The 17,148-nt window shown below is 35.9% G+C and overlaps 1 protein-coding gene across 2 annotated transcripts; it reads right to left on the bottom strand.

The window, feature by feature from the left end:
* Positions 1-494: 494 nt before the first annotated feature.
* LOC131045302 (large ribosomal subunit protein eL33y) lies at positions 495-12,998 on the bottom strand. Of its 2 annotated transcripts, none has more exons than XM_057978868.2 (5): positions 12,810-12,949; positions 5,836-5,871; positions 5,474-5,702; positions 5,332-5,374; positions 495-513 (listed from the first exon to the last, which is right to left on the bottom strand). In XM_057978868.2, exons 1-4 carry the CDS (start codon positions 12,839-12,841, stop codon positions 5,333-5,335), a joined length of 339 nt encoding a protein of 112 aa, XP_057834851.2. In that variant the 5' UTR covers positions 12,842-12,949; the 3' UTR covers positions 495-513; position 5,332. The 2 variants fall into 2 exon arrangements, with proteins under 2 accessions (XP_057834851.2, XP_057834850.2); XM_057978867.2 differs by lacking the exon at positions 495-513 and adding an exon at positions 4,831-5,086 and having other exon boundaries at positions 12,810-12,998.
* Between the last annotated feature and the right edge of the window lie 4,150 nt (positions 12,999-17,148).

Here is a 17,148-nt window from a genome sequence, read left to right as displayed (position 1 = left end):
ATAAACCCTATTTGTGCTTGAACGTTGGAAACATGATTAGATATTTTATCTCAGGTTTGAGTTAGAGTGTTACTGTAGTTTTAAAAAAGGTTAGAAACTATAAAATAATTCAATACAAATAAATTGTTTCCAAGAGTGGAATAGGATTACTTCAAGCAATTATTTGTATTGAATTATTTTATAGTTTCCGACTTTTTATAAAACTACAGTAACACTTTACTACTAAATAACCAATGAAAACAAAGACATTCAATATCACTTGTATCAAATTACAAAATCTCTGTAATAGACTTACAAACATTGCTCACATGAGCCTTTAAAATACATAGTTCAACAACGAACAATAGGGTTGATTCATTGCCCTAGCCAGCTGAACTAAAGATCCATTCTCAGCTCCTCTATTTCGACACTATCATATCAACTACTCTCAGCTCCTCTATTTCGACACTATCATATCAACTACTCTCAGCTCAGCTTTCCTCTTCCATCTTTTCCCTCTACACTGTCATGTCCCTGCCATAATCCATATACTATGTTCTTACAAATTTCATCAAAGACAATTCCAAGAATATGCAATGATAAGATACGAGTCAGATAATTATAAGGTAATCCAACTGTCCATAAGGAAGCCAATAACTATGAATCGAATACCACTAATGAATCTACACAGGTTAATGAATTGCGATTAGTTGGTACAGGTTGAGCAAACAATATAATTAATATATGAAGATATCGAACTAGGGCAAAGATATCCCTCGTCAGTCCCAAATATGCATGAGAATACCGATGATTATACACTCGTGAAGCTGTGTGTAAGACCTCTATAGTCGATTAAGGCAAGACATCTGCACCAAGGAGGATCCGAAGCCACCAATCCCTACAATATAATTTATGATCAAGAAAGAACCCAGCCAACAAACAGGAGATTACCTTAACTAATGCATATAACCGATATTGATTAGCTAACTAACAATAATGGAAGGGCGCGAATGAAGGGAGATATCTTCTCAAACCAAACAAGGTAATTGTTCACTTCGCAAAATATAAGACACCAATTGGATTCATTCCAAGAGTGGGGTGGAGAATTTATATGTTTTGTTTTCATTGTTCAGTATGGGCTTGCTCATAAGAGGAGAAAAGGATATAGGCTATACTGACAAATGCTTGGCTATATATATATATATATATATATATATTATTATTCCAGTTGGATCGCTCTTCTAAGAGAAGATTGCCTTAGGCACACCAAACGATTGCAATGAAATATACAACAGTTCGAATTGTACTTACAGGTTATTGTTGTGACTACAGACCTTATCAGGGAAAGAATAGAACATTAAGTTACTAGTAGATTTTTACATCACGGGCAACATGCTGCAACTACTCATTAGCTAATAACTGATAAATATTAAGTTGTCTGTGTTCATAATTAAGAATAAAGATTAGATCAGAACTATTGAGTTACAGGCAGTAACATCCTTGGCATTGATGGTATGCATGGGAATATATTTTACTATATTAAGTATGATAATGTTTCTATGCAGAATTAAATATTAATAGAAATATTAACATAGAGTACAATATGTATTTAATAAGGATACCAAGTATGTCTGCCATTACCAGCTAGTAAACATATTACTAACTAAGATTGTTTTGAGTTGGTGGTAGTATTATATAAATTATATAGAAGGATATCAGCTAATACATAAATAATTGGTACTGTTATTTATTTATGTATATATATATATCCAAATTAGAGTAAGGAATAATATAAGGATTGTAAATATAGATATTGATAATAATAAATATAATTAATACAATACCTTTAGAAATTAGTAATTAAAAAATACATAAAGGATTTATAATGGATCAGAATAAGATTAATTATTTAGTATGGTAAGACAGCAAGTACTTGATAGACTAAAGAAAGGATAGAACATCCCAGATTTGATTCATGTTAAGATAGTCTTGACTCTTAGTCAAGTTAGTTCAAGTCATAAGTACTTTGAAAATAGATTGATTATGGTTAAAATTGACCAAACCCTAGTAGGGGACATTACATACACATCCTCTCAAAAGGACAATATTACTTTCCAAAGAGAACTCGACTCTCTCTCTTGCCTTTCCTGGCTATACCCCAAGGACCCACCCTTGTCGTCTATTTCTAGTATCCAGGGACAACTCTCTTTTTTTTCCTTCTCTGCCCCCTGTTAAAGAGTAACCCTCAGCTTGGCCAACAGAGAATCCCTACTAGAAGATGGACGGTAGCTAAAATCAAGACCAACAAATCATGTCTCCCCATCATCAATGATAGCTACTACCACCACCAAACTAACACCGTCCACTCTAGAAAATTGAATGTTTGCTACCACTCTCACAAGTGAAAAACAACAGTCAAGAAAACACCGCCCTGGGGAAGGAAACGGGAACAGTTGCCAATGATGTAAGGTAAGTAGCTATGGTCAGGAGAAAAAACACCTAACCAAAATAAGATGACTCAATGTCCTGATGCTTGCCAAGAAAGATAAAAAACAAACCCCTTTACAATGTCACTCAATCACCAATCACAAATCACCACAAACATGACATTTATTCAGTGGCTTTGATGCTACCAAGATAGAACAAAAACATAACCCTTTTCAAGAAGTCAATCAATCACCACAAACATAACGACTCCGACCAACAAAGTCCAACTGTCACTGAAGCCACATCAGCATAAAAAGGCAAAAATTGACCAAGGCATACCCCAATCAGTCATGAAAAATAAGCCCTCCAATTCAATATTTTGTTCCACATGATTCTTCAATTGTTGAGAGCAGTTTAAAACTGTTGGGAGTAAAACTCCATTGCCAAGAACACAAGCTGCAATATAATCTTCACAGAGAAAAAAAAAAAAAATTCACTAAAGAGATGAATTGATTTGAGATGAATAACAATGTACATAAGCCTTGCATAAATAGGCAAGAGTGGAGATGAGAACACCAATGAGATGCAAGATACAACCACCCAACACAAATTACTAAATACAGGTAAGCATAAAATAATAATAAAGTATACCTACTACCTAGAACTATGATATGCCTGAGTTAAACTTATTAGACTACAAGTAAATAATATTTACTCCAACAAAATCATCTCAATTGCAACCCCAACAAGAGACTGTCAGCCCAATAACCTGTAAGAGGTCAGGAAACAACTCTCAAAACAACATAAACCATTTTTGCAAATGATTTCACCCCTAAGGCAGCCTCAAGACATGTTGCCAATCTGTACCATAATTACAGACGGGTCTGTAGCTAAAGAAGCAGCCTTCCAAGTATTGTGTTCTAACAAAAAATGCCTACCGAGCAAACCAAGGACAAACTTGAAACAATCCTTTATTTTGTTCATGCAAGCTCACTTGTGACCTAATATTTCACTCCTACATCAATAAACTTCATCTCAATTCTAAGTGATTTCCAGAAAAATAGGCAAACCCTTACAGTTCTACACACATGATTCTTTAATGAATCTATCATTTGTTAACAGTACGATAACACACTAGCTGTGAGCAATAGATGTACCATTTGACATTTGGGTACCCTGAATGTTGTTAAATTTTACTTATGCTATAATCAAATGGATGGAATGGCTAACACCATGGCATCAAAGATTTTTTCATCCAGGTCCTGAATCTCTCTTCTAGTCTTGCATGTTGCATCGTTATCTTGTAGATATGGCATCAACTCATAGTAATCATTTTTACCACCTAATCTCTTGTGGATAGTACTACCCCCTGTTTATTACCTGCAAGCACTCTGAAATAGAGAACAGAGACAATCGAAGTCCATAAAAGAAAAGTAAACACAATAACTTATCAAAATCTATACAGCATGTTCTTGTATCTTGTTTGTTTAAACTTTAAGCATTCATTAACCATCACAAAACACACACTGCTATAGTTGACCCGAGTTCACAGAAATGTTCACTTAGAGCTCTTCCATAAGATTTGCCCAGTAGTTTGCCCAATGGATTTGGGGCACGCAGCGGAACAATGATTTTCACACCATTGGCCAAAACTACAAGGCTTGACGCACCTCAATGTGTTAAAGTTTGGCAGTAAGAGTCCAACTCACCATTGTGAACCATACAGTATAGACTCTAGCATTATGAGCCCAAGCTCACCCCCATGTGCACTTTGAGTTATGCTACATACCATTTATTTTTCCCAATGGGTTTGGCGCAGGAGTGGTATATATATATAATCCAAGCTATCGGCTCTAGATAAGTTGTGTTAAATGCAAATGCCAGTGAACAATCAAATAAAAGGTCCATACTGAACCCAAGCTATATATATATATATATATAATCCAAGCTATCGGCTCTAGATAAGTTGTGTTAAATACAATTGCCAGTGAACAATCAAATAAAAGGTCTATAATGAGCCTAAGCTATCGGCTCCAAATAAATGTTGAATGTAGTTGCGGGTGAACAATCCTATACGATAGCCCAACAGAAGGGCAGTCATATTTAAGTAATGCTTATTTTATTACATCCTGAAGCAAAACACTGCACGCATTTAAAAAATAAAAAACCTTCTGAATTAGCTTTTCTGCATTTGTTCTACTGATTAGTTACCAAAACTGGCCATTCAAGTGATGAGAATTTGTAAAACTAGCTAAAGCAACAGGGTGTTAAGAAAATAACAGCATGCCCCATTGTAATATTGATTTGTGAACCCAAAAAATAATGCCTATCCAACATTAATTGGGCAAATTAACACAAAGTTATAGATTAACTCTTCTGGCAGGTTAAAAATCTAAAAAAACAAAAATCCTTTATACCATGCAATAAAATGAACCATCCCGTTGACTATTGAATTGTATTGCCCACAAAACAACACAATTGGATCTTGGCCAACTTCAAAATTCGGTCAAGTTCCATGCCATTCTTCCATACAAGGAAGCAGGCATAAAAGATGTAACAAAATAAATTTCTGAAGTTTCATTTTACATTGAATCTTCTCCACCAATTTGATCTTCCTACTCTAAAATGGATGTAAAGGATGATAGTCATAATCTTTTGTAGAATGAACGGTGACAGAACACTGCATCCACAACAGAAAAAAATAGAATTGAAATCCTCCACCAAATCAGTAAAATAATAATGAAAGCTAAAAGCGAATGGTGTCTCATATAATTTCTAATTAGTTGAATGAGTGAATATGGATTGTGCTAAAATGATTATAATATTGTAATAAAAAAGAATACCAAACATAAATAGCATGAATGCAAAATATAAAACATGCAACAGCATTATGAAAATATCATAATCTATACCAGTGAAGCATACCTTATATGTTACTTGGGTACATAAAAACCCTAACACGTCCTCCCTGCCATTCCCAAAATTTTCATGTTGTCAAAATTTATCAACAAAGAATTAAAACTGCTACCTGAATTAAAAACAACTAATTCAATATTTATAAGCATACCATTGACTTTGGAGGTAAATTCTTCTTGAACTTCGCCCTCACAATGCCACTGTTGCCGTGTGGTCTAGTTACTTTCCCCCAAATGGACCTGAAAAAGGTTCCATTTTTCTTTGTTTTGGCCTTGTAGACATAGGCCATTCTTTTACCTTGATACCATTCTACTTCCTCTCGTGTGTTTACTCCCTCAATTTGTATGAGAGATGTGTTTGGGTATTGATTTGATTTGGACCTGCTCAAATGCAATAAATTAGAAAAGAGCCATTATTATATCAACTACTCAGAGTACAAAGAACAAGTGGATGAAACTGTCAGACTAAACAATTTCAAGAGACAAAAAAAATGTAAAATCTTAGCAAATTTACCTTTTATACCCAAGAATGACTCCTCGTACATAGAGCCTAGATAAAGACATGCCAAAGAGTTAGCACCTAGATAAATTACCAGCATGTTTTATTCAAAATTTTGGGCAGCTATAGCCAAGAGATTCAAAATATTTGATTGGTTGTACAAAGTAAAAAGCTTGCTAGAGTGTAGAATTTCAGGAAGCCTTGAAAATATTCAAAGCTATACATATAAAATTCAAAATTATGATTATTTGAAAACAAAATATGAAACCATATACAAGAAAGCTGTCAATATTCATAGTGTAAATTTGATACGTCACTGTCACACAATATTTACAGAGTGGCACCAACTTCACAGACTTCATAATCTAGGGCCCAAGACTACCTGGTTCTGAAATGACAATTTAATCATATTCAAGATATAACCTTTCTTCATATGCTATTGATGATTAGTTCCTACCTTGGCATGGGACTAGTATTTTGCTTTCCATAATATTTTGCATAGAGGGTTGCATAGGTTAAAAAATTCAACTCAGTATTAACATTTGTTGCATTTTTTTTTGCTATGCCCCTCAGAAAGAGGTTTCAATTCAACAAGTTCTTTGTATACTCACTCCCATTTTCCTCTTAATTCCCATGGAAACCTTGAGATATTTTTCACGATTTTGGGCATAAGCGGAGAATCATATTAATATGTATTTATGTGCTCATACCCATGCACTCCGAGCTTCATGTAGGGGAAAATTATACTCAGGGAGTCAGGACTAATATATTGTTTCAAATGAGTTTTTGATTGATCCGGTTCTTTTTTAGACTGCCTGATTGAAAAAATCACAGGATTAAAAAAATTAATGCTTTGCGTGGCCTTTGCAATGGGTCAAGAAATTTGTTGACACATTTTAGACAGAGGTTGGCATCTGGAAAATCACAAATTTAAGACAGCTAGTAAAAACCAAATGTGTCACACCTGGCTCTTACAGGTGTCAAGGGTAGCTCATGTGGGCAGAGGTTATAGAGTGAACACAGACAATGAGAAGTGAACACAGAGTGAAGCTTCATGAGTAAGGGCAGCTCATGCGGCCAGAGATTATAAGGGCCAACTAATTAGGACCTCAAAAAAGGGATCCCAGCCAGTACTAATCCTTCGTACAGGAAAAAAAAATCTAACTCCCTCAATTGAAGAGGTAACAAATCTAACCCCCTCAATTGAAGAGATTAACTGGCTAGAACTGAAGCAACCTCTCCCAACAGAAGACACGGTTACTAATTCTACTAACAGACTCAACTACCTTAATCTAATTGGAAGTCACAAAGAACTACACTCACCTTATCTTATCATGTGGCGCTTCCTGTTGTCCAATCTTATGCTTCTGTTGATAGGAGACACATTCCGAGTTGTGGGTTAAAAAAGGAGACATTACGACATCTGCCCTTCACAAAATTGCTTTCCCACAAGCAATTGAATGCTGGATGTTTGAAAATCTCTGGTGTCTCTCTTAGATGAGTGTGACTTATCTCTGAAGAGTGATGTACTCTTGAAAAATTCAACGAAGCGGAAACTTCTGCAACATTATAACTTGTGTAAATATTGAATAGTTATACTGCTTGAAGCACTTGTCCAATTCCAATTTATCAGTTCACAGAAAATGGTTTCCATCTTTGGTATAAAGTACACTGTAGATGAAGGTTCCACAGGCTTACCTTCTGAAGTAGTAAATTCCTTTGTCCCATTTTCCCCATCTAGCTCATTAAATGGATATCCAGAATGCCCAACATAATGCACATATGGCTCACTTAAGCCAAGAGACTTGATGTTGATATCTTTGTGCAGCTTCATGTTTCATCACTTCCCAACAACTAAGGTTGGAATTTCAAACTATTCAAGTTATTTTTTGTTTTCCAAATTTCAAATGTATCCTTTCTCCTCTTCCCAGCACATTATATAAGTCAAGCTCTCCTTTCCGGAACTCCTCAATCAAATGCAAGACATCCAACAAAAGTTGGCAGCAATTGGGCAAGTTAACCAATAAATCTAGCTCCTCAAATGGTTTCCATCTTTGGTATAGAGTCCAGTGTAGATGAAGGTTCCCTAGGGCCTATACCTTCTTAAATAAAAAAATCCTGTCTCATTTTCCCTATATATTCATCAAGAGGATATCCAGAATGCCCAAAATCATGCACATATTGCTTTTACTTAAACTAAAAGTTGAGTCTCTCTTTGCAAACTCAATATTGATGACTTTTAATGCAGCTTCATGTCTCGTATCTTTCACAATAACTTAAGCTAGAATTTCAAACTCTTCACATATTTAATATTTTTGTTTCTCAAATTTCAAATGTATCCTTTGTCCTCTTCCCAGCACATCATATAGCTCAAGCTCTCCTTTCATGGCACTCCTCAAACTAAAGCAAGACATCCCTCAAATATTGGCAGTAACTGAGCAAGTTAACTAACAAATCTAGAACCTCAAACTAGGCAGTCAACTGACGAATCAGACCCTCAAATTAAGGCAGACTAGGCAGTATACCACTGTAATAACCTAATAATCTAAATTCACATTGAAAATAAACCAAAAACATCCATAACTACTACAAGAAATAAATATTTTTGTATTTTTCATATTTATTAAACACAGTACACAACCAAGTCGAGATTCAACAACTAATACAGCTTACTAAACATGCCCAAAAGCAGAACTGGACACTAATGGTATTCTAAATGTCAGTCTGAAATTCTGAATGCTAGTCTGTTGCTTAAGGGTTTCTGACCTCGAGAAGTTCCATGCCTGGAGAATTCACAACTGAAAAAACAAAACATCCAACCCAGGAAAAGAAATGATTTTCTGGGTTTCAAATTTCAAGAGTATCCCCTCTCCACTTCCCAGCACACCACAATTAAAGGCAAGACATCCCTCAAATATTGGCAAAAACTAGGCTGACAAATCTAGCTCTTCAAATTAGTCAGTTAACTGTCAAGGCCTTCCTCAATCAACGTAATCCCAAAAATTTAACTAACCACGCATCCACCTTTACTTCAGAACTGACTAAAAATGAACATAATTCCAACTATAGTACTCTTACACTAACAGTCCGTTCACTAAATAGTTGTGGATTAGAGAAATGGATTCCACACACCACAAGTGTCGAAAAGGAGACATTACAAATCTGCCCTATTGTAATTGCTTGTCCACAAGCAATGCATTGTTGAACATCCCAATATCTTTGATCTTTTCCCAAGTACATTCCCTGCTGATAGATTCCTCCACCAAACCAAGATCCCAAACCATTATATACAAGGACAATTATCTGAGACTCAAGAGAAAGGGACTCTACACCATTTTCCACAAATAATACCCTTTACCATACAAATCAAGTGTTGCAAGATCAGCCCAATTGCCACTCACAGTTGAGGCTCAAAGGCTTTTGCTGCTTCCTCAATGATGAAAAAGGTAAGCATAGCATCTTTAAGACATATTGATGCATGGGTACACCCTCGATGCATGAAATAGTGAATCCAGAGAAGTCCTCCAGAAACTACTCAAACTCATACTCCACAAATATACTCTTTCATTGCTTGCTGCTGTCCTGGATTATCAGCTTCTTACCCAAAACTCAAATGATAATAAATCCATCTTCTCAAAGCTTAAAATCTTGGAATATGAAGCTTGGACACTACTAGAAACCACTGGACTATCTCTTTCAAAGTTTCAAATATTATATCATTGCATTCAACATACTATTCATAAATTCATTGCTACAACCATCAAAGTACAGGCATTAAACTTGTTCACTTTCTCCTTCAACTCCCTTTTTGTTGTTCTTTTGCCTACTGTCATCATTCAATGTAAATTAAAACGAAAATTTTCAAATAGAACATTCAAACCCTCAAATCTATATCAAATATGACCTCCAATTAAGCAAATAGATTTGAAGTGCACAAAAAAATGAAATATTACCAAACTACTCAAATTTTTTATATGCTCAAGAATGATAGGTGTACTTGCACAAGCAGCATTGCATTATGAATTTACGATTGCCTGTGCAAATGGCTCAAGACTAGGAGATTTGTAGGTTTGCAAAAACAAAGATCAATGGTTGATATCAAAAGATAAATGGATGGCTAAAGATTGAGTGGTTACAAGATGGACGGTGGAGGCTAATTGGGATTTATTTAATTTAAAGAATGGTTTTGGGAGATGATTATGAGATGTGTGGTGGGATATAAAAGAAATATTAATTTCTTTTATTCATTTTAAGGTGCTATGAGAGGGTATTTAACTAATTAAAACCACAAAATGGTGGATTTGGAATCACTAAAGAAGAATCAGGCAATTTTGAATAATCACATGATAGAGAAAACAACAATCAAAAACAAAAGATTCAATAAACTAAAAAAAACATAGCCCAAGGAAAAGCTGCCATAGCTCTACATTATATCAAAACTCCATGAAACATGAAGGAATCCACAAATTAGGAAATAAGTTGCAGTAGTTGAGGCAGCTACCGCCAAAAAAGATTAAAGAATGTTATAAAATGAAAATTATAAATTAAAGATAATTCTCAATAAGATCAAGGGGCATGTGAAGAGTTGTGCTTATTGGAGTTAAAAGGGTATTTAAGAGAGACCAAGCAAGGAGAAGTATCATCATTGAGAAAGTATTTTATTATCTGTTTTCTATTCCTTATGGAACATGGAACTACAGTTCAATTAACCTGAGGAAACCCCTCTAGGTCAAGACTAGTGAATGAAAAACCCTAACTCATATTTGGGACAATTTCACCCAAGGACTGCATATGAACTTCCCATTAAAAGCCATTGTTTTATAAAATTTAAAAATAAATATTATATTACTGGTGGAGCCCTGTGCTCAACTTGAGTTCTTTTCATATAATACTAAATATTACTATTTGTGAATATTGTGGATATGCCCATACTTGATGCAGCAATAGACATTAAAGAATTGAATAAATGATATTAAGGTTGTGTGGCTTGCTGCCATCACTCATAATTAAACTAAAACTGATCATGACTTCATTTTTTATTTGTGAGATAATTGGTGAAATTCATTAAGTTAAATTTAGTTAAATCAAGATAAGATCAAATATTCTGAATGGTATATTAAAAACGCCCTCTTCCCCAATGAATTGAATCATTCCTAAGAGCACATTACTCAATCTGCCTAGCAAATCTCTGATCACAAAGAATCTGCCTTGCATATTCAAATATGTTTTCCCTTAGTTCGCCCCCAAGCATATCACAAAGCATTTTCCATTCACCCCAGTGCAAAATAATGTGGTTATTTAGCATTTCAGATGGCCATCTAGGATTTCCTTTGTCACAAAGTGAAACAAAATGCATTATTAAAATCCATCATCATTGGAATCACCTTGGATTTGAGGTAAAATCACCACCTACACATCGAAATCATCCAAATATGCCATGTGCCATTCCAAAAGTTTCCACCCAAAAAAATCCAAACCCTGCCCAATTCCATAGGCAATTCAGATCCATACCCACGAACAGGGACTATATCTAGCTAGTTCAGTAACATACTATAATGTAGTCATTGATTAACCAAGACTCTGTATGAACTTTGACCTTTCCAATAGGAAGCATCATGATACAATAACATAATAGGGAAAGTGACCTCTGTGATACACTTAAGTTAACAGTAAAGAATGTGTTAGTCCTCCAAAACAGTTACCAGGTTACCTTCTACTAAACTTTTCATTGCCTCCACTGTGGATTAAGTACCAACAAAAAAGTTTGTGGGCTGCCTCTCGTTCTTTGGAGAAATCTTAGCAAAATAACTACAGCTGTAAAGAATGGAGCACAGCATATCTTTGCTATTCACTTGGACTCGTTTTTCTGAGAACTATCAGAACAAGTGAATTTTTTAAATTACAGATGTGTGTTCAAAAGTTTTTGATTATCGCTTTCATTTGCAATAGCTGTGTGGCTTTATTAATATCCATCTTATATGGTATGTCAATTTGCAGGTAAAGGAATTCACTTGGTACTCTTCCAATATCAGTCCAAGAAGCAACAATGTTTTGAGGCATATTTGAACATAACCGCACAGATACCCAGATGCCCATGCGTATGTATGCATTTATTGAGGTAATATTGTAAAGGCATTTACTAAGACATATATATGCATGTAAGACCATTCTAGATAGCCAAAACTACACACCACTATTCAGCGACTCTAATATATATGCACTCCACATTAAGAGCAATCATTCTACACCTCAAATTCACCATTGCAGTTCGACGTAGGGAATCAGCTTATTCACATCTCTTGTTGTTGATAGTAAATAATAATAAAAATATTGCCAACATCCTGATTCCATGCATACACACTACCACGTCTACATGAATTGAACAAGTCTATATCATTTTTTTTAAGGGGCTGAATAACTTCATGAAATGCCCAGTATCGATTACTAAAAATACACCGTTTTAGATCCACGGTCTCCTTCCATCCCTCGAATTTATAATTAGACTTCTTGTTCAGAAAACACAAAATGCCCTTCAATGAAAAGTAAACAGACCTTCATCTATACAATAGAAAACTACCCACGGTGCCTTGCAAAGCATAACATAGAATAGGAACCCATTTGTAGCATCGTTTATTAAAATTTAATCAGATATAAACCACCCCATCAAATCCTCTGTGGATAAAAACAGCCCTTTCATTCCGCGAAGAGAACACCGCCCATATAGATTTTAAGATACAAAATCTATGATAATAAATCGAAAAACTCCAAGTTACACCTATTCAAAAAAGGCCGATTCCCGATCCTACACATATTATTCATGGGAGACCAGCTCATAGAATGGGAATTTTAGCAGACATCGTCAAAATAATAGGAAAAGGTTAACAAAAGAAAAATGTTTTTTAGTCCTTTTAAAATCTGAAACACTCAGATCTATCTCACCAAGCGCATAAATTTACCAGTAAGAATATGGATGCTTGTTAATTTCTTACCTTATACGCTGTCCTTCACGCTCCTTCACCATATTTACTCAAACCCTTGAAAACCCTAATGCGAAAGCCATTGATAAGTGAAGCGAAGAAATATATAGTGTCAATGAAATCCTCAACTAGGTTTTGCACTTAGGTCAACAAAAATACACTGCTTTCACCAAAGTTGCTCAACTAGCGGGACGATAGAAGGTCTAGATTCATTCCATAGTGTTTGGAGTGTATGTAAAGCGTCCTGTAGAGCGGTTATTTGAGGTTTTTACGAGATTTTATAAGGTAATAGTTGTGGTTAATACAAATGATAATACTTGTAAGGAAAACAAATGCTTTTTAACATAAGTAGAGGTAAATAAATATAAGTAAATAATAATGAGTGTTATTTTAGACGTAGATATGTGTTGATTATGCATCATTCAAATCTAATGTCTCCGGGAGTTTTGATGATTTTTGCTTTGTTAGAGTTTTTTTTTTTTTTTCGTATATTGCTTGTTTTTGTCTTGTGTTGCACTGCATTAACAACAGGGGTCCTTTTAGTTTTATAATGGCGTCGGCTAGCCTTAACCTAGCAAATTCTATCGATGTTCATGCTTTGGCAATTGACGATAATGGCTCCTTTGAACAAAGCATCCCTGGAAATTCGTGCCCAAAGTTTTTCATGAGGTATGCCTTCTAATACACTTACAAATGTGGTTTTATACATCCAAGATTTTTATAATGCATATCAGTGGTTAGAGTAGCATACTCTTATAGGATATTTTGTTAGAAGGGTCTCCCTTGAAAGCATGTCCGGGATTGGGTGGCCAAGGCATGGACCCCTCATGGGGTCCGCCTAGATGGCGTCCAAAACTTGATAAAGAGCTTTTTTTCTTTTTTTGTTTTGCCGAAGTTAGACATATTCATGTCATTCTTTAGCATAGCCCTTAGTATGCCAGGTCCTCTTTGATGGTTTTCTAACCTTGGTCTAGAGACTATGTCCTAGTTTGGGTAGAGTTTCTTGGGTTGCTTATGCCTTGCTAGCCTTTTTGCTTCTTATTGCCCAATCTCTTGGTAAATTCATTTGTATCGAACTCGGTCGCTTTTTCATGCTTGACCACAAAAATGGGTTTGTGTTGAGGTTAATTTGTCTTGTGACCTCAAAGAGACTATTGATATTTAGATATAGGAGGTCTTTGTCACACCCAGCGTGTGCTTTATCTAAACTTATCGTATACTTGTTTTTACTGCCAATCATTAGAGCACAAAATTAAAGATTGTTCTTTGGCTGCTCTGAGGGCTAAGTCACCTCCTAAGGTTTCTAACCCTCGAGTGTTCTAGAGGTTTCAAAACTAGAGGAGAAGTGGACTACGGTTACTTGCAAGGGGAAAGCTACTGCATCTAATAATGCCAAACCCAATGAATCAACTATCGTGCAGCTGGAACCATTGGTGTTAGTTTCAAATCCTTTTGAGAAGGGGAAGGAGGTCATAGCCCCTATGGTTGTTGAGGCTTTTGTTTGTCCTATTTTTATGTGAACACCTCAACCCGCTTCGGTTCTTTCAACTCGAATGCATAGCTTGTGTCATCCTCATAGCCCTTTCGAGTGTGTGAAGGAAGGCGATATTGTTGAAGAAAAGCAAAGGAATGGGCTTCCTGGTTTTCATAAAGCCTCTAGTTTCTTGCAAAATTGTTTCCCCTCTCTCGAGGATAGGGATGATATACAAGATTTTGAATCATGAATTTTCTATCATGGAATGTCTGAGGTCTCACTAACATCGTTGGAAAGTATTTTGTGCGGGATACTCAACAAAATTATTGTGGTATTAATGCATTACATATGTCTTTAGGAAGTTATGATTTATGCTTTCGTTCTTTCTACTGCATGTTGGGTTATTTGGCCAGGTGGCCTAGTTTTTGCTTATAATCACAAGGCAAGTCGTGGAGGGGTTGTCACCCTTCTTGCACCATGGTGCCAATCTTGTGTGGTTAATCATGCGTCTGATCCTACTCAACAACTTGTGTGGGTTCTCGTATCAATCAATAATCATTCTTTTGGAATCATTGATGTGCATGCTCCCAATGACATTGTTGAGAGATATTCTCTAGCGTTGGATTGTGGATATAATGCCACCTTCCACTTGGGTCTTGTGTGACGAATTTAATATGGTTGAGGTGGCTTCTGACAAGGAGGGAGTATTATCTTTTTGTTGGACAACTAGTGAATGGGAGGCGTGGTTTTACATGCAAAATAAATTGGGCCTTTATGATTCCAATACTTTTTGTTGCTAACATCATGTTGTGTGGCATATGTGGAGCAACTTCCGACCAAGCAATAATAGAGTTATCAAATGGCTTGATTGTGTTATGATAACGATACACTTTTTTAATTTTTTGTCTTATCGTGCTTAGTCAATGATGCCTCTCCTCGAGGTCACCCTATCTGACCAATTTCCCATCGAATTAGACATCAGCTAGCAAGTGGGTCCTAAGCATCCTTCCAAAACCCAATTATTTCTAAATACTTCTTTGTTCGGTCATAAGCCCATGTTGGCTCGTATTCAACGGGTTTGAAATCTTAAATGTTGTCCTACTTAGCAATTTGAGTGGACTGCATGGTGGAATCATGTTATCCACCGCACTGCTCACTTCTTCTGCATTTATGGCCTCCAACTTGTTGTGTACCATTGGCAATCCTATGAGGCCACCACCTCGAATCTTCATCATGCCACATAGCCTAAGCTTTCCACCAACCCCTTTTCTCATAGCTTGCAGGCCAGGGTGGTTCAACTCCACCACCAAAAACATATTGCAGATATGTTGAACACATAACAAGACTAACAAGGAGGTGAATCAGTCTGGATCCCTATTACAACTTTATTTATAATATATTAAACTTCAAACCACAACTAATATGTCACTTTAATGAAATCATGAAAACACAAAACAAAATCAACTCATGAACACTAGATTTATGTAGAAAACCCTAGAAGGGAAAAACCGCGATGAGAATCACACTCACAATATAGATATAAATGATTGTGGTGATTAGGCCACAGGCTAGGGAGCTCACTACTTTGGACTTGCTAGCTAAGGTGCACAACCTCAGGGCAAGATGCTAAGGACTTGCACAACTGAAACTCACAACTTTAGGGCAAGATAAATATAGCTACCAACAGAGACACACTATCTTCCAGTATGAATAGCTAAATTGAAAAATGAATAGGATCTCATGATTATGAAATCGACCTTGAACCTTTGTATCAAGTGTCCAATATCATGGCAAATACATCTAATCTCAAACTTTGTTACTGAACACTGTCAAGGCTCTTCTCAACTAACTTTCACACACCTTTTCCATCAAATCTATTTGCATATCATTCACATCCACGTCATATTATTTCAAACACATCCCACTTAGTTGTACACTTCAACACATACATTTACTCATCCTTATATACAAAGATATTCATTAAAACTCTCAACTAGGCCACCCCAAAATAAAGTATATAAAATTACACAAAGTAGGTCATTCAGACCAATAATATCCAATGGGGTTCACTCCAGGAGAGAGAGGGGAGCCAAAATCAACACCACACATCCTTTTAAGTTGATTCTAATGAGCCACATACCCTAACACATCTTCCAACACCGGTACCAAACGAAACATGTAGATAAACAATAAAACTCAACAACCAATTCACCCAAAACATCTTCAAATGCAAATTACCTAATGCAGATCTCCACACACCATGGTGATACTCAACCTCCAATGCATATCTAGACCAAAAAAACATGATCTAAACAAGATAATCCATCGAGGCACACTGAGACCCAACACAACTGACCATACCAAGCACATACTAGCATAACCCACTTGCAAAACAAAAAAACACCAGAGATTCAAACTAGAACATTGCACAAACCAAATAAGCACATCCTCTAAACTACAACACTTGAACTCATATATCTATAAGCCACTAAGCAAATTTCAAACCAGATTGACATACACTCTCACCGCCAGAGAACAACAACAACTAATCTCATCATCCGAGCAACCAAGGGACTTCCAAACTTGATAGTACATCATTCATATAACATTAACATTATCTCCAACTGCACGCCATACTCTTCACAATCCAGAACAAAACATTCTTCCACTAGAGCATTAAATTCTCTTTCCTACATATTGAAACTTAATACTAGACCAAATATACCACTGAACATTTGTCACCAATTGTAGTTGCACAATACCAAATATACCACTAAATATCTATCACCGTCTGTCACCAATAGTAGTTGCATAGTAAAAGACAAATGTCACCAATAGTAGTTGCACAACACAAGACAATATACGGACTAGACCACA

The sequence above is a fragment of the Cryptomeria japonica genome, chromosome 3 (genome assembly GCF_030272615.1).
Source record: "Cryptomeria japonica chromosome 3, Sugi_1.0, whole genome shotgun sequence".
Taxonomy (NCBI): domain Eukaryota; kingdom Viridiplantae; phylum Streptophyta; class Pinopsida; order Cupressales; family Cupressaceae; genus Cryptomeria; species Cryptomeria japonica.
This window is presented reverse-complemented; position numbering and strand designations above follow the sequence as displayed.